At 51.4% G+C, this 21,394-nt stretch overlaps 2 protein-coding genes across 2 annotated transcripts; one reads left to right on the top strand and one right to left on the bottom strand.

Moving 5' to 3' along the window:
- Window positions 1–3,103: 3,103 nt before the first annotated feature.
- On the top strand, window positions 3,104–5,270 carry Gpr182 (G protein-coupled receptor 182). Its single transcript, XM_052753781.1, has 2 exons — window positions 3,104–3,244; window positions 3,644–5,270. Exon 2 carries the CDS (start codon window positions 3,654–3,656, stop codon window positions 4,863–4,865), a length of 1,212 nt encoding a protein of 403 aa, XP_052609741.1. The 5' UTR covers window positions 3,104–3,244; window positions 3,644–3,653; the 3' UTR covers window positions 4,866–5,270.
- A 1,950-nt stretch (window positions 5,271–7,220) lies between these two features.
- Window positions 7,221–14,928, bottom strand: Zbtb39 (zinc finger and BTB domain containing 39). The gene is made up of 2 exons (XM_052753611.1): window positions 14,790–14,928; window positions 7,221–12,973 (listed from the first exon to the last, which is right to left on the bottom strand). The coding sequence occupies exon 2, from the start codon at window positions 12,929–12,931 to the stop codon at window positions 10,796–10,798; it is 2,136 nt and encodes a 711-aa protein (XP_052609571.1). The 5' UTR covers window positions 12,932–12,973; window positions 14,790–14,928; the 3' UTR covers window positions 7,221–10,795.
- Between the last annotated feature and the right edge of the window lie 6,466 nt (window positions 14,929–21,394).

The raw sequence follows: 21,394 nt of genomic DNA, 5'->3' as shown, positions 1-21,394 counted from the left end.
TACATGTACGGACAAACACGTAAAAAAATAAATCATTTAAAATATATAAATAAATAAAGTGGAGAGCAACAGAGAAAAACAGGTAACGTTGGCCTCTGGCTACCACAGGCACACACCTGCGTGTATATACACACACACACAAATAATAATAATAACAAAAACTTTCTGAAGATTTTTAAATGATCAAGAGCCCTCAAGGGGGAGGGAGAAGGAAGTTACAGAGCTACAGCGTCCTCTGGTACGGAGACGGACAGGACAGTGGTGTGGCCGCACTGAACTGTACCCTTTAAAATGATTTAGGTGATAGATGTTTTATCTGGATTCACCACAAGGAAAGACTAATTAGCAAATTTTAAAAATCCCCTTTCTCGGGCGAATAAATACAATGTGGGTGGCATGTACATACAATGGAACATTTACACAGCCATGAAAGGTCCTAAGTGTCAACACATATTCCAGTGTGAACCAGCTCTGGAAACACAAAGCCCCACAGGCGGAGAGCAGATTGGCCGTGGGCAGCTGCCTCCATCACAGCTAAGATCACAGCCTCCCACTGGCCTCAGGATCCGTGGACAGAAGAAATTCATCCCACGTGTATGGAAAGTGTCACAAGGACAGTGTGGATTACCCAAGCAGCATGTCCTTATCAAGGACACTGGGAAGAGAGCAAGGCTGAGAGGCAGAGGAAGCCATTCACTGCTGCGGGGGGCATCCCCCACTACCACCACCCCAATCCGTTCCGTACTGTAGCAAGGAGACCCGGCTCAGCACTGGCAGGGTTCTTGCTGAGGGCAGGGTGCCCGCGGGTACTGTCTGTGCTGCCGGAAGGAGAACGTGGTGAGTGGTGGTAGCTAGACTGAGTCTCCAGAATGACAAATGCCACTGTCGACCGGCAACCACGATGATGGGTAACAAGCTGCCCTCAGCTCGGTAAAGGTAATTTCCTCTGCCAAAAAAAAAAAAAAGAGTAGTGGTTGGTGAGGAACCCTGGGGTAACTGAACTGTTAAACCCATCCTAAAAACCAGCCATACTTACCACAGTAAAAAGGCAAAAAGGAACTGCTGCTGGCCACATGTGCAGCCTGTGCCCATAAACCCTGTGAAGCACCCTTCCTGCGTGGTGGTGGTCATTCGAGTGTGAGCAAACCACCCACAGAGAGGCTACCTGCCAGCCAAGGTAGGTCTCAGCACTGCCCACTGGACCTGGCATCTCCGTGGTACTGCAACTATGTGGACGAGAGAAAGCTGGAGTGGAGAGGTTCCCTAGAGTTTGTCCTGCCACTCAAAAACAAGAAACAGGAAGAGGCCCAAGTAGAGATCCCCATTTAACTAATGCAGAGGTTTTCGGAGGGACAATGACTTAGAAGTGTGCATGAGTCTTAGTTAGGGTGACTACTGTGGTGACGAAACGCCATGGCCGAAAGCAACCTGGGAAGGAAAGGATTTATTTGGTTTCCACATGGTAGCCCATCACTGAAGGAAGTCAAGACAGGAACTCAAGCAGGGCAGGACCCTGGAGGCGGGAGCTGATGCAGAAACCATGGAGGGATCCTGCTTACTGGCTTGTTCATCATGGCTTGTTCAGCCTGCTTTCTTATAGAACCCAGGACACCAGCCCAGGGATGGCACCACCCACAATGGGCTGGACCCTCCCCCATCAGTCACTAATTAAGAAAATGCCTGACAGCCAGATCTTATGGAGGCATTTTCTCAGTTGAGGTTCCCTCCTTTCAGATGACTCTAGCTTGTGTTATGCTCACATAAAACTAGCCAGCATGGAATGTACTGAATGTCATTGAATTATACAGTTTAAAATGGTTCATTTGGAGGCTGGAGAGATGGCTCAGCATCTAAGAGCACTGGCTGCTCTTTCAGAGGACCTGAGTTTGGTTCCCAATACCCACATGGAGTGACTCACAGCCTGTAACTTTGGCTCCAGGGATCCAACACCCTCTTCTGGCTTCTGTTAGGCACCAGCACACATACGGTATACACACACACACACACACACACACACACACACACACACACACACACCATACATTCACACAGATACACATATGAATGTTGTATTTTATTTTTGCTTTTTTGAGGGCCCGCCACCCATCTCCCAAATAAATCACACACAGAGGCTTATTCTGAATTATGAATGCCTGGCCTCAGCTTGTCTTGTTGCTTGCCAGCTTTCCTTAACTTTAAATTACCCCGTTCTCTTATTTCTGTAAATCCCACTCTTACTCCATGGCTTACTGCGCAGCTGTACCTGGAGTCCTCCTCCTCCTCCTCTGACAGATTCTTTCTTCTCCTCTTTCCCAGGTTTCTCCTTCTATCTATTCTCTCTGCCTGCCAGCCCTGCCTATCCTCTCTCCTGCCTCGCTATTGGCCGTTCCGATCTTTATTAGACCATCAGGTGTTTTCCACAGACACAGTAACACAGCTCCACAGAGTTGAACAAATGCAACACAAACAAAAGTAACACACCTTAAATTAATATTCTACTACAGTTGGGAGAGATGAAAGCGTGCGTCTCTGTATTCCTAGAAGACATTTGCCATGGGGGCCGGAGGGATGGCAGTTGGGAGCACTTGCTGCTCTTACAGAGGCCCCAGGTGTGGTTCCCAGCACCCACATGGTGGCTCACAACCACCCATAACTCCAGTTCCAGGAGAGCCAACCTCTTCTATCGTCCTCAGTCACCAGACACACACATGGCGCCTATATGTACATGCAGGCAAAATAAACTCACACACATAAAGTAAATAAATCTTTTTTTTCCTTAGAGAAAAAAAATTTGCCATGAGGCCTTTTTTTTTTAATTTTTAATTCGATTATTTATTTATTTATTTATTTATTTAGCTTTCAGATCTCACTTCTACTAGATGCTGTAGTTGCCCCCATTTTGCAGAGGTGGGAAGAACTGAGGCTTAAGGAGGCCAGTTCACACTGCCAGCGAGTCTGGGTTTCGATGCTTGCAGTTTGACACACACACACACACACACACACACACACACACACACACACACACACTGTCAGTCTTTCTGGGACATCCTGTCCCCTTGGACTGGATTGGGAGGATACAGGAAAAAAACCCAGCCCTCTCCCACAGAGCCTCAGCCAGTGACAGCCACTTCCAGCTACCGAGCTCCGGAGCCGGCTGCACACACCGGCAACCTCTGCAGCCCCCTGGCCGCCAACAGCCCCATCCACAGGCTCTCCGGGAGAGGTGCTCCCAGGAGAGATCCAGGTGAGAACTGTCTTCTCCCTGGGAAGACGGCAGGAAGAGACTGGAGACAAATGGCTTTCCCAGGGGTGCCTCAAAGGTGTGAGGGGGTGGGTGGGTGTCTGTCTGTCTGTGCATCTGTGTTGGAGACCACTGGGGCTGGTGGCAAGCCCGCACTGCCAATGCTGGGATGAAACCTTGTCGGGAGCAATTAACACTGATGTTGCTACAAAATCTCTGTTCTTGGGTCAAACTTAAGCAGTCACTGTTTGAGTTCTAAACATACTTTTCCTGTCTCTTCAGCCCCAGAATCTTTCCCAGATTCCCTTAGCCGCTGTGGCTTTTAGCTGGGGGGTACAGAGGCTGCCTTCAGGAGAACTCTCTCTCTTCTTTCTTTTACAACCCTCCCTTCTTTTCCAACAGGCTGGTCCTCATGTCAGTCAAACCCAGCCCTGGCCCCGACCCGGACCCCGACCATGACTCCACTTTGGCACCCAGCAATGATTTTGGGGAGATTCACAACTGGACGGAACTGCTCCACCTTTTCAACCATACCTTTTCTGATTGCCACACGGAACTCAACGAGAACGCCAAACAAGTAGTCCTCTTTGTCCTCTACCTGGCCATCTTCGTGGTAGGGTTAGTGGAGAACATCGTGGTGATATGTGTCAACTGGCGCCGCTCGGGCCGGGCGGGGCTGCTGAACTTATACATCCTCAACATAGCCATCGCGGACCTGGGCATCATCCTGTCCCTGCCCGTCTGGATGCTGGAGGTCATGCTGGACTACACCTGGCTCTGGGGCAGCTTCTCCTGCCGCTTCACTCATTACTTCTACCTTGCCAACATGTACAGCAGCATCTTCTTCCTCACGTGCCTCAGCGTGGACCGCTACGTCAGCCTCACCAACGCCTCTCCCTCCTGGCAGCGCCACCAGCACCGAATACGGAGGGCCGTGTGCGCAGGCGTCTGGGTCCTCTCGGCCATCATCCCACTGCCCGAGGTGGTGCATATTCAGCTGATGGATGGCTCCGAGCCCATGTGCCTCTTCCTGGCACCTTTTGAAACGTACAGCACCTGGGCCCTGGCAGTGGCCCTGTCTGCTACCGTGCTGGGCTTCCTACTGCCCTTCCCTCTCATTGCCATTTTCAACATCCTGACAGCCTGCCGGCTTCGGAAGCAAGGGCGGCCAGAGAGCAGGCGCCACTGCGTGCTGATGTGGGCCTACATAGCTGTCTTTGTCGTCTGCTGGCTGCCCTACCATGTGACGATGCTGCTGCTCACTCTGCACGCGACCCACATCTTCCTCCACTGCCACCTGGTTAACCTGCTCTACTTCTTCTACGAAATCATTGACTGCTTCTCCATGCTGCACTGTGTCCTCAACCCCATCCTTTACAACTTTCTCAGCCCAAGCTTCCGGGGCCGGCTGCTGAGCCTTGTGGTCCGTTACCTTCCCAAGGAGCAGGCCAGGGCAGCAGGCGGAAGGGCTTCCTCTTCGTCATCCACCCAGCACTCCATCATCATTACCAAAGAGGGCAGCCTGCCCTCTGCAGATCTCCACCCCCAACCCATCCGAAACGCTCAGGCATCCTCTCTGCCTCCAAACACCTCATCTACACTCTGCAGTTCCATAGCCAGCTAAGGTAGATTCCAGACTCCTTCCATCAGTAACAAAGTCCGGATCTGGGGGAGGGGACAGGGGAGGATTTGTTTGTTCTGGGTCAATTTTTTTTTTCCTTTGGTTTTTGAGACAGGGTTTCTCTGTGTAGCTTTGGAGCCTGTCCTGGAACTCGCTCTGTAGACCAAGCTGGCCTCGAACTCACAGAAATCCGCCTGGCTCTGCCTCCCTAGTGCTGGGATTAAAGGCATGCGCCACCACCCCCCGGCTCAGGGTCGATTTTAAATATATCAAAATGTTGCTGTGGGGAGAGGGAGAAGGGTTGGGAAGAACAGAGTATAGGTCCTCTGTTGGTGGTATACTATTTGTTTGGGTCCTCTTCGCTAAGGGAGCCACACAGTTGGGGGGGGGGGTGTGAAATAAATAAATATGTAGAGACGCTTGTACTGGGAATCTCTGAGAACTGTGCACTTCCAGCCGGGCTCGGGAAGGCAGGGAAGCTAAGGGATGTCCTGCAGAGGGAACGAGATGCCCCTGTCTCATAAATCACCCAGGCCGGAAAGCGCCCCACAGGAACCTTACGAAACTTGGCTTTTGTGTCTGCGTGGCTGTTGATGTCCAGCTCACTATGCAAGTTGTGGGGACAGGAGGCCAGAGGCCAAGGACCCAGGAGGCTTCTGCAGGACGCTCCTGAAGAAGCGTGCATCATCAAGTGTGATAAGTGGAGGGGGTGGGGATTACAGCCTGGAGAGCTGGGTCTCAGGCAGGCACCCTGCGCTGGCTCAGCAGGATAGTCCCTCCACCCAGTCATCCAGGAAATGTGGCTCCATTTCCCTGTGGTACCCTCACCCTCCCCCACCCATCCTGCTCCTCCTCACGATGACCTCAGGAGGCACACAGCCACCAGTGACCCCTCCCCCACCCCATCTCCCAGATCACGGCAAAGTATCAGGGAGCATTCACTCTGTGCCTCTGACTTGGTCCCCTGCAGGGAGAGGGAAGGCCAAAGACTGACTTCCCCATTTCCAGGACTCCAGAGTAAGTTCTCTCTAGCCAAGTCTTTTCATAATTTCCCTGTCCGGCACCTTGTCTATTAACACTATGGATAAGATGTCCTCTTGTTAACAAGTGAGCCTCTGGCAAAGGCTCTTTCACCACACCTGGGACACGAGGGTGGAGGACATGAAGAACTCTGACGTAAAAGATTTAAACTCCAGCTTCTGCCTTGCGTCCTTGGCCTCTGGATACCATCTGGAGACTGATGGATTTACATATGCGACCACCCAGTCTGCTCTGGGAATGGGTGCCCCCATAATTTCCTCTGATCTCCTCACTCTCTCTCTCTCTGGTTCTGCTCACCTCAGTGTACCTGCAATGGGGGGTGTGTGTGTGTGTGCGTGTGAACACAAGTTCATGTGTGTGCATGTGTACACCAAAGGTCAACACCAGATGTCTTCATCAGTTGCTCTCCAACTTCTTTTCTGAGGCAGGGTCTCTCACTGAACGCGAGTTCGTCACTGGCTGGCCTGGCCGGCCGGCAAGCTTCAGGGACCTTCCTGTTAACCATGTTTGCTTTCGGGAGCCTCACCCTTTCTTACCAGACAAATTCCTCACACGTTCCAACGGTGCACGCGCTGTCAAGTGTGCTGAGGGAAACCAGTGTTGACTCTGCTCACGGGTTCCAAAGCTAAAAGGGTCTTAAGTTATAGACTGCTACTCAGTGGCAGAGCTCAAGCCTTTTTGACCCAGAAGTCTTAGTGGCTGCTTAAGGCACAGTAAAAATTTAACCAGTAATGCAGAAATGACATTAAGAAGACCTTCTTCACTTGTCCCCACTTACAGTGTAGGTTAAGTCCGGATGCCTGTGCCACTGGTGTGAGCGCTGGTACTTCATCCTAAAGAACCTCAGAAGCCACCTCCCTGAGACCAGGTGTCACTGAATGAATCTCCTGGGGGCCGTCCCACTGTGGAAGGGATGAGCAGAAGCTAGCTATACTGACTACAAGGCTGTTCTGCTTAGCAGACCTTTACCAAGCACAGATGACTGGCCAGGCCTCAGGCTTCAGGACCACAAGGCCATGCTTTCTGACTGTTTGGGCTGAGTCCCTCTGCAGAGGCCCACTGTTCTCTCCAAACTGAGAGGTCACCTCAGGGATGTTTCCCTGATTCATTGAGTCCTTGACCTCAATTCCCACTAAAAAAACAGTCAACAAGCCAGTCCTGGGAAATTCCAGCTGCAGGAAAACACAATGTGTTGCCTGAAAGAATCCTGGCATCTGCCGGGCTGGTGTGAGCTCCTGAGGCTGGCCAGAGCCAGATGTCTGAACTCCAGGACTGAGCGAATGTGCGTACACATGGAAAAAGAACTCCCACTTCAAATCCCTTTCTTTTTTTCTTTTTTATTCTAAATAAAAACCACACTTTGTGCTGAACAATGGAATATAAAAGAATCAGATGTACGATTTCAGATGCCTACTATTTGGGGAAAAAGGTTTACAAAATATACAAAACTTTACAGCAGATAGTAAACACTTAAATATTAGGAGGTCAGTACTTAATTTAATGGAAGGAGTTAGGCAGCAGCGGCTTCTCTGCTTTGTAAGAGACTTGAGCTACTCCAGGTGGGGAGGGTCAAGACATCATCATCACAAGTGTTGTCTCTGTCCTGACCTTGATGATGATCTATGTAACGTTGAAGCGAATGCTGTGCACCCTCTTCCTGACTCACCTGGTGCAGATCTGGGGGAGAGGACATGGAGGTACTCCCGAATAGGCAGAGACCACGTCACAGGGCCCACTCCCATGCCAACAAACTCAGTGTCCGTCTAGAAAGGTTAAATTAACTTTCAAAGTTGAGTAGTCTAGGGTCTGGTGGAAAGGGCACAGCAGAAAGCCAGAAAGGAAGACAATCAGTAGCAAAATCCTGCCTGGATAAAAAGTACTGAAGTTTACAGGTCTGCCCTGTAGACAAGGGGCTGTGAACATGTCACAATAAAGTAAAATGTAATTCTTACCTATTTCCTGGTTCTCAGGGTTACCTGACCCCCACCACCACCACCTCTTTTCTTCCCAACTAATCATGAACTGCGGGGACTCCACAGAATCTTAAAACTTAGAACCAAACACTGGGGTTCATTCAGTAGAGCTTCCAGCCAGTGTGTGGCATCACTGAGCCATCAGGGGTCACCCTCCTGCAAGAACATAGCCTGTCCTCTGGCCACAAGCAGTCCACGCTGTTTATGCCAGCATGCCAAACGAACATTACAGTTCCCCTTAGGAACCAAGCTAGGGATGTCCTAGTCTGGCTTAATGCTCTTCAAACAGCCAACTAGACAGCCCTAATGATTGCTGGACAAGGGAGTTCTGAAACTGTGCAGCTGGTCCTGAGTACAGACCTGGGGGGGGCGGGGGGCGCCAGGCAAAGCTGGAACATTCAAGGGTCAGAGAGAACGCTAAAGCAATACAGCAAGGAATAGTACTAAGTGGGAATCCAGAAGGGAGGGGTATGAAATGAAAAACTAAACACGCAAAATAAAACTGACACCGTCCACCAGGCAGCCTTGAGTACCCTTCACTACCGTGTACTGTTTCAAGTAAATCAACTCAAGAGGAGGAGGAACTGGCTTCAGGAAAAGCAAACACAACTTCACACACGGGGGGAGACAGGTGTGAACGAGGGGCTACCCCCAGGGGCATGGTTTGGACAGGGAACCGCATGAGCCTCTGATTCCGCTTGCTACATGTCTGACTGGGACCAATTGGACCTCCCTGATCAACTAACCTGACGGGATCAGAGGGTACAGTTTGGTTTTTAGTGTTTAAAGGGCAAAACTTCAAAGATCTGCTTTTTGGTTTATGGCAAAAAGGGAAAACTTCACAGTTTCAGGTTAAGTACACAGACCACCCAGCATCCATGATGCCATATGCTAAGGAAAAGGGTTTCTCCACTCTCAGCGACCTGGCTGAGATCAGGTAAGGACAGCCTCTCAAATCAGACATCCCATACTCTTCACCAGCAGTCTTGGGAGGGTCTCCTACATTTGGAAAGTTCAGCAGATACATAATGGTAGCTTGTTACACATCCCCAGCATAAGAAAATGGGAAGTCTGAAACTTAAAAGTCACAGCAATGATTTCCGGATGAAAATGTCACAAGTTTAGACAGCGAAGGCGGCCTTTGACTGGCCACATTCAAGGCTCACTGTTTGAGTTCACCAGAATGCCCTGAGCATTAACTCACAGGCTTTCTCAGTCCACGGCTGGGCAAAGGGGCAGCCGGCCCGACAAGGACACAGCTTTGGTTTGCCTGTCTTAGCACATGGACAGGAGGCTCCCCAAGCCGGAGGGTAAAAAAACTTCTCCGTGTTACTTGATCTAGACTTGTTCTGCTAGAGACTACGCCTGGAGCAACGAAAATGTGCTGTTTCAAAGGCCTGGCACATTCTCTCCCAGTTACACCCCCGTTCTCCAAATCCACAGCCATACCCAATGGCAGAATATGGTTCCTGGCTTGAGAGAAACTAATTTTCCTAAAGACACTTATCAAAAAGAGATGCTGGGTAGTATGTATACAAAACAAAACAAAAAATAAATAAATATTTAATGTCTAAAAAGGCTTTGTGAGTTAATCAAAACCACTCGTTTATGAAACAGCCCAGAGTGCTGCTGAGTCCCACGGGGCAGTGTCAGTGGCCGGGCCCAAAACGAGGGACTCTCAGAGCTCACCTGAGCAGGCTGAGGTAGTGTGAGCTACTGAAGTGCCATCTTAAGTATGCAAGATCAAGGGTCCTCTCCTCCTGCCTCTTTTGGGCAGGGCCCCTTCAAAGACTAAGAAAGGAGCCAAACAGCCACGGAAGGCCTAAGCCTGCTAGCATCCAAGAGCGCCCCCTGGAGGCCAAACAATGACATGGGGATCAACTGCCAAACTCCCACACTTTCACCACCAAGTAAACAAGTTACCCGAGTGGGACAGCGGGCACGCACGCACGCACGCACGCACGCACGCCCTGCGGTAGGAACGCACGCCCTGCGGCATGCCACCAGTTACTCCGGTCCCTTTCATCACAAAGGGCTCTTCTCATCTACACTGCAGGTCAAACCACCCTGAGGGGGGACTCGATGTGAATTAAGGCAAGACTGCTGCTGTCAGAGGGGCCTCCGCCGTGCCCAGGAGGCAGCCAGGTGATACTGAACTGGCCCTGACTCTCTGCTCGTGACAGAAGGTTTGACATCCAGGGTTGCACTCTAAAAAAATCATGTTTCTTTGGAAACAAGGAAAAAGAGGGGCATCTTCTTCCATCCATCCAGGCTCCCCATCTGTGGCACCATGGGACACCCAAAGCTTTCCAACCTAAATAGAAAGCTTGGTCCTCAGTTTGGATCTAGCTGCCAAGAGATTTTCACTGTCCAATCAGGCAATCTGACCTGCGGAGCAAGCAACGCCCTCAGCTCCCGACACCTTGTCCCCACTGAGGAGGGAGGGAGGACCCGAGATGAACTACCCTGCTGCCAGCCCCTTCTGAATGACCACATCCCCAAACCTTCTCATAGCTGTTGTCCCCCAAAATCGGGCAGTCACACCCACAGTGAAAACCTCTCTCCACTTCTTCTATCCAGTGAGGCTGTTGGTCAGATTCTTAGCAGCATAAAAACTATCAGTAAACTAAAACTAGAGAAACTGGCAAGGGGACCTAGTTTGCAGGGCCACTTGACTAGATCCTAAAGACCAGCCTCAAAAGAATCAAGACTAGAACAGGTAAGGAGGTAAATGTAACAGGGCTGTTGCTTCTCAGAAACAGTAACAGCTTATGTGCTATTTCTTCTTTCAACACAATACAGAATAGAATTCTTAGCAAGGCAAAACTGTAGCATCAGCTGGGGCAGGACCAACAGCCTTTAGAGAAGCAGTATCCCGGCTGCCACCTGGGAGCTCCCTCTGGCTCCGCAGAGACCCAGTCAGCTGTCCGGGTTCTTTTCAGTCTCTTTGGAATGGATAATGTACATGAAGGTCTGCTCGATGGTGAAGTCAGGCGGAAGGCTGCCTTTGTGCACACCGACATGTTTGCTCATAAGGTTAAGGGTGGAACTGTAGTGGCCACAGACGGTACAGCGGTACATGAGTGCCCCCGAGTGCGTCTTGAGGTGGCACTTGATGGTCGAGCGACCGCGGAAGAATTTGTGGCAGACCTTACACTGGTAAGGTTTCTCGCCCGTGTGGATCCGCCGGTGGTAGTTGAACTCACTCGTGTGGGCAAACCTTTTCCCACAGACCTTGCAGCTGTACTTGCTGTTCCCGGGCTGGCCCTGCAAAGCTAGCTCCTCACTCAAAAACTCCTCTGCCGCCGCCGGCAGCTTCCGCTTCTGGAGGGCTAGGTGCTGCAGCCCCAAACCAGGCCGTGCATCGAGGCCACTGTTGCATTTGTGCTGGCTGACGTGGTAGCGGTAGGCAGCCTCGGACCTGAAGCTCTGGCTGCACAGGTGGCAGCGGAACAGGGTGTCCTCCAGGCTTTGGTGCACAGCCATGTGCTTCTCCAGAAGGTGCCCGTCCACGAAGCTACTGGCACAGACTGAACAGGAGAAAACCGAAATGCCCAGATGAGAGAGCGTGTGCCACATGAGGCTGCAGAGGTTGAGGTGGCGCTGGTCACAGACACTGCAGGCCTGGCCCTTCAAGTTCAGATGGTCAAGGATGTGGCCTCGGACCACATGGAAATCTTTGGCCAATGCTTTCCCACAAGCGGCACATTTCAACTCGGGGGAGGCTGCCCCTGAAAAGAGACCTAGTTTCCCAGAGAGGGGCTCATTAGGGTGGACAACGATGTTGTTCTCAAATATCCCATCCCGTCGATGCAGGGTTAACTGCCACTGGGTAAAGAACTTGGTTTCACACATGTCACAGGAGAACAGGAAGATACCAATGTGGGACAGGACATGGGTCACCCGGGAGTTCCGGTCCTGGAAGTGGGTCTCACAGACCTTGCAGTTGCCCGTGAGCAAGTCCACGTGGTCCCGAGCATGCTGCCGAATCAGCTGAATGTTGGGCTCTAGAACCTTCCTGCATACCTGGCAGGGCATGGCCTTGCTCTCCCGGCTGTCGCTCTCACCAAAAGTCAGGTCGTCCTCGCTGTCATCGCTCAGCTCGATCACCTCCTCAGCTGTCCCCATCTCTTCAGCCGGGTCCTCGAACTGCAAATCATCTTCCCCCAGGTCCTCCAGCTGGAGCTCATCCACCTGCCCGAAGCCCGGATCCTTGCAGTGGTCACTGTTGCTCAGACAGGAGTTGGTCCCGGTTGTAATGTCTACGGCATGGTCAGAGGGGAAGAAGCTGTTTTTACTGAAGTCTCCGTTGCTCTGAACTTTGTATGGCTGGCAAGAACTTGGGCCGGTCTGGATGCCCGTGCTGACAGTGCCTAGGACTGGCTGGGTCACCATACTAGGAACAGACGTGAACGGAACAGGGGCGTCATGGTCTTCCGTCTTTGGTGGCAGTTGTGGCAGGGGCAAGCTGTGATTAGTGTCACTGGCCACACTCCTCTCTTCCTCTTTATAGCTCCCTCCAGCATCAGTAGGCAACACATAGTTTCTCTCAGGACCAAAGTGTTCCCCACTCCCCCGGAGCTCCCCCAGGGGGTGGGTGGGATCTACTGAAGGACACCTCAGAGCAGCAGACTGGCTGTCACCGGTGCTGGTCAAGGACTTGGCCACCGCGGTGCTCTCTAGGTCGGGAAATGTAGAGTGGCAGGCCTGAAGCAGGTCTTCCATACCCAGGCGCTCGGCGACCTCATAGATGACCCCAACGTTGATCAGGTCTGTGAAAAGCTCTGAGGTGTAGACGAAGCTCAGAATCTTCTCAAAGTTGGCAGGAGTAATGAAGTCCACCACATAGGTCCGGGCGGCGTCGAGCCCGGTATTCAGGAAGAGGTTCTGGAAGTAACCCGCTGCGCACGCCAACACGGCCTTGTGGGCGGGGAAGGAGCGGCTCCCCACCACGATCGTGACGTCGCACATGGTCTCCGACAACCGGCACTTGTTGAGTTCCTTCAGCAGGTTGTTGGGGTGGTTGCTGCTTTGCAGCTTGATTCTCATGCCCATCTTAGCAGCTCCTAGGAAGTTGCCTCTATCAGCAAGGTCAATCTGTGGACAAGAAGACAAAAAAAAAAGTAGACAAAGATCCCTAAGAAAAGGGCTCTGTGCGGGAGAAAATACCACTGTTCTGTACGTGAACGGACAAGGAAACCCAGAGAACAAGAGGAAGAGAATGATCCGTTCCCTGCATACACCCAACTAGAGAACCATCAGGAGAAAACCCCAAAGGGATGAGAAAAAAAATCCATTAGCTTGGTCTTGAAACCCTAAGAAGCTGGGATTGCAGGAACAGCTTTGCCATTCACGCAGAGGACCCAGGTTCCATGCCTGGCACCCACATGTCCGTAATTCTAGTTCTAGACCTCTTCAGGCAACAGAACCACACGGTACACTTACATACATGTAGGGGAACACTCATACACACAAAACAAAAATAAACAAATCCTTTTTAAAAACCTAAGAGGCCAGGTGCAATAGCGTATACATAGAATTGTAGCACTTGGAAAGCTGGGCCAGGAGTATCAATCAGCAGTTCTAGGACAGTCTGGGCTATGAAGCCAGGCTGTAGGTCTTAAAAGGAGGGGCGTGGGCTCTGAGTGTCAAGCTAGGAGTCTTCCAAACGAGTGAGAGATCTACTGAACACAGTCCTCTGTACTACCAAAACAACAGGGTCGGGTCTTTGTATTAACTTCCTAAAGTTTCTTTTGTCATTAAAAGTCTATCCTCTTCCCTGACAATGCCAAATGCCACAAACAGACTTGAACACCATCACACAGCTCCCTTCGCTACCGAGGAAGGGGTAAGGATTGCATTTTTAGCTGTCTATCAATGTTGTCCTTTCAAACCTCCAAATAAAACTCACTTTTTCTTTCTTTCTTTTTTTTTTTTTTTTTTTTTTTTTTTTTTGGAGACAGGGCCTTATGCAGCCCAGGCTGACTTTGAAATTGCTCTGTTACTAAAGGATGGCCTTGAACTCAGGATCCTCCTGCCTCCACCTCCCAAATGCTGGATTATAGACAGGAGCCACCAGACGCAGCTCAACCCATCTCTGGCCCTTCCCAGACCCATTCCGGACGCTGCTTTCTCAATGTTACTGTATTCTCTGGATGAATTAAACTCATAACCAAAGAAAGCAAAGCGAACACAACCGCGATGTTTCACAGTACTTAGGCACGCTGTGTTTCTCCTTACTGACCTTATAGCAACAACTGGATGCCTCATGAAAGACATCGATGGCACAGGAAAGATTCTTTTTAGTACTTTTTCCCCTTTCGGCTCCCGCACACCTCGGAAGAACAGCCAGCTGGCGGGTCACATGCTTGCCCGTCTCACAACTCGCCCTGAGCAGCAAACACATCCCCTTTCTCCGTCGCACCAGCCAGGTCCTACCAACAATTCCCAACTTTTTTTTTCCCCCCCGGGGGCCCAGCACTCAGTCTGAGTATTACTGGGTACCAACCCCGCGGCTCCCCGGGCCCCGGCGGTCACTCATTCACCGTGGGGAGGGCCGGGGTACCCGGTGGCTTTGGAACTTGCAAAGGAGTGCGTCCCCACGGTCTGGCGGCGGCGCCGCGGTCTCCCCGCCCTCCGTGCAACCGCGAAGGCAGGGGCAGGGCTGGGCTGGGGCGCGCCGCCGCGGGGAGGGGACACCTCTGTCGCCCCAGGCAGCGCGGGCCGCCCCCGTGAAGCCCCAGGCCGGGCGCCGCGGGAGCCGGCCGAGTCCGAGGCCCGAGAGCCGCGGCCCGGCCCGGGGCCGGGAGGGAGCCGGCTGGGGACACCGGCAGGGCGCGCCCAGCCAGGGCGACAGAAAGGCCGAGCGGGAGTCCGGCTCGGCCGGGGGCAGCCCTCACCCGGCCGCGCTTACCCGGCTCCGCGGGGTCCGAGCACCATCGCCGCCGCCGCCTTCACACAAAGGCCCCGGCCCGCCGTGCCCGGCCCGACGAGGAGGCGGCGCCGCCGGCCGCGGCCAGACTCTCCATCCGCCGAGCCGCTCGCCGTGCCGGCCCGGGCCGCCCCCGCCGCCCGGCCCGCAGCGCCCCCCGCCGTCCCGGAGGAGGCAGCGCCCCCCGCCGCCCGGCCCGCAGCGCCCCCCGCCGTCCCGGAGGAGGCAGCGCCCCCCGACGGCCAGGCGGAGCCAAGAGCCCACGCTTTAGCCCCTGGGGCGTGAAAAGCTAGCTGCCCGGGTCCCAGCCTGGCTTCCAACAGCTTTGCAAAAACTTAACGCGCTTGGGTGGTTTCACCTATGTCTTCCCCCTGTGAGCTTTCTGAAGGCAGGACTCTGGTTTTGCAAGAGCCCTTATTTCGTGTTTTGCTTGTCACACTTCCTAGGTGCTTTCTAAAAGCCCGTGTTGGGGTGTGGGGGTGTGAGTGTGTGGGATGCGGGGTGGTGGGGCGGGTGGGGAGGGTGAACGGATGAACGAACGGGATATTTCAGGTGAGGTCCCTGGGAAGCTCTTCTGATAATCCAAAACTGACCGTCTGTCCTCCTAGGTGGCCAGATGGAGTCACAGGATTCCCTGTACCTTGGCAACCTCGGTCACTTCCTAAACTGGTCGGTCTCCCTGACTAGAACTCCATCTCTGGCCTTCCCTTCTCCTGAACCCTGTCTTCAAATAAATGTCCCTGCTCAAGACTAGCCATAAAACCAAAACCATCTCCCCTGCCTACATCCTGCCCGGAGGGAGTGGACATCCAGGCCCAGCTCCAGAACAGGCACACGGCAGGATTTGGTCATTCTTGATGGGTACGTGGGAAGGAGAGGACAACAGCGGGTGTCGTTAACTGATCTAAGCAAGTTTGGTCACTTATCAGTAATTCTTTAGTTTGGTAAATGGTGTGTTTCCATCCCCACTACCAAGTGGTAGATGCCACGGAAAGCCAAGTGGTGTGTCAAAGGCTCCAAATACATAGGTTTTATTAGCCAGGACTGTCCTCTGGCAAAGACGAGGCCGTTGCCCTTTTGAACTGTCAGCAGCTCAGATCACAAGACTGGGCCCCTTGACTGGGGGGGGAGGGGGGGCTTAAGCCCTGCCCCCTCCCTGATTTCTGGGAAAGGTCTCCTCTTCCTCCTCTTCTATAATTAGCTACAAAGCAATGAATGGGTTTCCTTACGACGTTTTTATGTCTATTTAGTTTTGTTTGTTTCATTTTTATCTTTTCTATTTTTTTTTTTTTGGTTTTTCGAGACAGGGTTTCTCTGTGTAGCTTTGCGCCTGGCCTGGATCTCGCTCTGTAGAGTTTGACCCACTGCCCGCCACCACCTCTTCTCTTCCTCCTCCTCCCTGTTCCTCGCTCCTGCCGAAGCCCCTCCATCCCTAGGATTCTTCCACTTTCAAATTACATGTGCTCTGTTATCCACCCCGCCACCCATCTCCCTTATGGCCTCCTTTTTTGTCCTCTCCTGTGTGAGACCCTTTCTAGTTCCCTTGTCTCTAAACACACTCCCACCCAAATACAAATACATAAAAGTTAGAAATTAGAAGGACCTTCATATAAGAGAGAATGTGTGATGTTTGTATTTCTGAGCCTGGGCCACCTTGCTTAATAATTATACAATATACATATACAACATTTTCATTGTCTGCCCGTTGATGGGCATCTAGGTTGGTTCTGTTCCCTTGGTGTTATGAATACAGCAACAATAAATACACGTGCAAATATCTCTGTAGTAGGACAGCAGATCCTTTGACCCAGAAGTGATATGTCCAGGTTGTAAGGTAATTCTATTTTTAGTTTTTTAAGAAACACTCTGCGGGCTGTGGTGGCGCACGCCTTTAATCCCAGCACTTGGGAGACAGAGCCAGGCAGATCTCTGTGAGTTCGAGGCCAGCCTGGTCTACAGAGTGAGTTCCAGGAAAGGCGCAAAGCTACATGGAGAAACCCTGTCTCGAAAAAAACAAAAAAACAAAACACTCTGATTTCCATAGTGGTCACACCAGTTTACAACTCCCACCCCACAGTGAATGAGGGCGTGCAATGGCCTGTCTTCTTGCTTCACTTGCACTGACCTTGCTGTGGGTAAAAAGGCACACCACTAAGGCTGTTCCTCCGATGGTGGAGCAGTGACTCAGGGTGGCTGTCTTCATCTACGTGATACGGAGTGGCAAGCCTCCTTGATGAATGAGTCTCCCACAAGAGTGCAAGGACATCACCACAGTGACAGACTAGATTATGTATTACAATCCCGAAAAGTAGCGCACATGGAACGGGAGTTGGAATGGAAACAGCTGTGGCGTCAGGTGCATAGTCCCTGTCCTGGGCAATAAGAGATGCAACTGAGCCTCAGCTATCCACCCAGAAACTGGCCCACGTAAGGGAGGAATTACTGTTAGGGTTTGGCAATGGAAGAGTACCTTGGCAGATGGGGGCCAAAGAATGTCGCAGATATCACACCACACCACACACCAGCTCTCATGCCAGAGGTTTATTGGGGATGGAGAGTGAGCAAGGACAAGAGAGTGACAGAAACAGAGAGCGAACCCATGTATGAGCAAAGGGCATATAGATAGTAGACTCCGAATTGGTGGAGCTGGGGTTGGGGGTCGCTGGCTTGCAATTTACGTGGTTGGGGGAAAGAGAATGTGAATTATATCATGAACTGAGGCCGTTGCTCAGTCGGAAGAATGCTTGCCTAGAATGTATGAGACCCTGGTTTTGATCCCTAGGGGCCACAGAAACCTGGGGTGTAGTGGTGTACGTTCGTAATCCCAGAATTCAGCAGGTAAAGACAGAAGGTGTCAGGTCCAAAGGACATTCCATTTCCCAAAATTCCAAAAGGCAGTCCAAATATCTAGACATGGGCTCAACCTGGTTATTGGAGGATGTCTGGCCGTTATAAGCCAGCACTCCTCAGGAACTTGTAAAGCTGGTTCCCCTCTACTGAAAGAGTCATTTCCCTTATCTCTGGCAGAAGGGACATATGGCTACCCTGTGGTGCCAATCAGCATACCAAAACACAGGCTGGCCTCCAGGCTCCCCTAGTATCACAAATACCTGCTGCACTTTTCAGTCCATGCTAACCCTTCTCACCTCCTCCCTTACCCTAACCCCCACCCTCCTGGAGGACTTCCCTCCTACCCGCTACTCATCTCCCTTATAACCCCGCTGTGTTTCCTCTCCTCTCTGATCCCTCGGGTCCTGCTTCTCTCATGGTCAAGTCCATGGCCAGATTCAGTCTACTTCTTTCTCTACTTTGGACTCTTTCAGATTCCTCTATGTCTATTTCTCTCTCGTATCTACAATAAAAATACCTTCCCTTTTAACCATACCATGGAACGGTCATGTTGTCAGTATATACACAATTATCAGAAGGTCAAGGTCTTCCTCAGCTACAGCTATACAGCAAATTTAAAGCTAGCCAGGGTTACATGAAAGCCTGTCTCAAAGAAAAAAAAAAAATCTGTGCTGACACCCCCTCCTGGGTTCCTAAAACTTGAAACCAGTGGAAGAATTGGACAGTGAGGAGGGGGTGAAGCAGAAGTGATAGAGACATCTCTCAGGCCCAACCTTTAATTCAGAGGAAGGCAAAACCTGTGGCACAGCATCCACACAGGGGCCTTAAAGGCCCAGTACATGAAACTATGATAATCAGAACGTATTCTCTTTGAACTGCTTGTACTGGGACTTCTGGGCCAGAGGAGTTCAGCGTCTAGTTTGACTTTACAACAGCATTAACCGTCTCTCTGACGAAGCCATGCCTGATGGGATCTTTGGCAGGATCCAGCTCAGCTCCTACTGCTTGTTGTGGCAGGGCATGCCAGCTGGGTTCTTTGCAGAGAAAATCCTGCCTCTTTCGTTTTCTGGGGCTCTTTCTCTTGTTTCCCCACTCAGTGCCTTTTTACCTTGATGTCCTTACACCCATACTCCTGGTCTCACAGACACGGTTTCTGACTCACCATCCTCATCACCCCATTTTCTCAAACTGCCTTCCAAACATTGATGTTTATGCCCATATTTTATTGTCGACGTCATCCTTGGCCAGGAAAGCTGCTTTTTGTAGTGGTCAGTGGTTAAGTGCAGACTCATAACTGATAACTGCTGAGTGGTTATTGGATGCTCAGTCCTGAGTGAGATGTCCACAGTAACCCCTCCAGGACTCAAGGAATTGTGAGACCAAAACAGGAACAATACGCCTCGCAAGTTAATGGGAAACCAAAACAGGAAAATTGTACCTTGCAGGTTAAGAGTCCTGTTTGCAGTGAAGACAGATAAGGAATAAGTTCCTGTTTGCCCTGTGTTAAGTCCTTGCGAGTTAAGGTTTCCAGCTGTAATTAAGAAGTTCCTGTTTGTCCTGTGTTAAATCCTAGTTAAAGAATAAGTTCCTGTTTGTCCTGTGTTAAATCCTTGCAAAATAAGGTTTCTATTTGTAATTAGAAAGAAGTTCCTGTTTCTAAGGTCTGATGCAAACTGCTTGCACCCCCATTTCTGCCCTTCTCACTGGGTCCTTCTAACAATGTGCGACTGCCAACCCTCTCATCCTTGTGAACCTTACTTATCTCTCCTATGAGGGACTTCAGGAGGCCAGTGGGAGCTGCTCTCTCAAATCCTGACTTAGGGTGAGGCAGCCAGTCCTGGGTGCACCCCGAAATACAGCTTGCTTTAATTGGACAGCCATGGGCTTGGGGTTTTTTTTCTCCTCACAAATCTCAGGGTTAACAGAATGGCACAGAAGGGTCCGGGGAAAGGGGCCGTGTTGGGGATCACCGTCCTCAGAGCATGATAAGGCAACTGCCCTCCTGAATCTTTCTGTAGCTGTGACTAACTAGATCTGCATAAGACTGGGCCCATTAGTGCCTGTCACGGGTGGGGTACTCACGAGGCCCCACTGCTTTCCGGGACATATCGGTAGTGTTTTTGTTAGGGTGTGTATTGCTGTGATAAAAAACACCATGACCAAAAACAACTTGTGGGGTGTTAGGAACCAGGTCCCCTTCCCCACCAACCCCTCATCCCTCACCCCCTCACAACCCCCACCCTGCCCCAGCCTCCCTCGGCAGCTCAGCACCAGCAGCCAAATGCGAAATGTCATCACCAGCCACCAAATATGAAACACATGCCGTTTAAAAAGTCCACGCCATCGCTGGCCCACTCTTCTCTCGCTCTTGTCCGGGATCAGAGGTGGCCTTTCGCTCCCCCACACCCCCCCCCCCAATAAATCTCTTGCGTGATCTGTTGCGTAGTGTGATTCCTGCGGCATTCCTTGGCCCTGATATGCCAAGGTACCCTTCTGCCGCTAAACCCTAACGTTGGGGAAAGGGTTTATCTGACTCACAGTTTATGGTTCATCATGAAGGGAGGCCAGGGCAGGAACCCAGAGGCGGAAACTGAAGCAGAGGCCGTGGAGAAACACTGCAAACAGGCTTGCTTCTCCCCATGACCTCGTGCCTAGGGGTGGCACCACCCACACTGGGCTAGGCCCTCCCACATACACCTTCAACAAGAAAATGCTCCCTCGGGCTTACCCATAGCCTGATCTCATGGAGGCATTGTCTCAATTGAGATTCCCTTCTCCAGGGTGACTCTAGCTTGGGACACGCTGTCAAGAAGCTAGCTGGCATGGGCAGTTAGTGGTTGCTGGTGTAGAGGGCACCCACTTACCTGAGGGTGTATGATCAGTTAACGACTGTCGAGACATTTTCTTCGGTGACGTAGCCCCTGTAAGTTACCCAGACGCCTGTAAATAATCCCTCGCTCATGTTCCTGTAACTAACCCTAATTAAACTCGTTGGTTTACCAAGCTGTTAGGTTCCAAACCTGGGACAAATAGAGGAGGTGCCATTTTAACATATCAAAGCAGACACCACCCACCAGATTCTCCCTCAGCCCCTACCTGTTACAGGGCCCTTCTGGCTTGCACACCCCATCCCCACCCTAACTTTCCAGCCCAGGGGTCTGGGCTGCCTTTCCCTATATAATCCAGTTATTTTGGTCTCCCACTCTTTTTGAACCTCCTGGCTGCTGCACTGGGTTCCCCTGCTCTCCTCTCTCCCTTCCCCTCCCCCTCTCCCCACACGGCCCAGCTTAGTCTGGTCATGTCCACTCTGGACTCTCCCAGATGTCCATGCCTCTGGCTATGTCTCCCTTTTACCTACAATAAACCTCCTCCACAAGGAACAGTCATGTTTCCTTCTTTTTTTTTTCTTTTTTTTTTTTTAAATTTCTTTTTCTTTTTTTCCATTCACAAACCAAGCAGACTCGAGTGGAGTTATTTCTTTGGTCTGCCATTGGTGACTTCTCTGGGGTGAAAAGACATTTGCCTCCCACAAAAATTCACACAACAGTCAAGCAAACCTGTTCTTTTTTTTTTTTTTTTTTTGGTTTTTCGAGACAGGGTTTCTCTGTGTAGCTTTGCGCCTTTCCTGGATCTCGCTCTGTAGACCAGGCTGGCCTCGAACTCACAGAGATCCGCCTGCCTCTGCCTCCCGAGTGCTGGGATTACCACCACCACCCGGCAAACCCGTTCTTATAGTT

This window comes from Peromyscus californicus, unplaced genomic scaffold (genome assembly GCF_007827085.1).
Source record: "Peromyscus californicus insignis strain IS unplaced genomic scaffold, ASM782708v3 Scaffold_24__1_contigs__length_46423439, whole genome shotgun sequence".
In the NCBI taxonomy this organism is placed as follows: Eukaryota; Metazoa; Chordata; class Mammalia; order Rodentia; family Cricetidae; genus Peromyscus; species Peromyscus californicus.
This window is presented reverse-complemented; position numbering and strand designations above follow the sequence as displayed.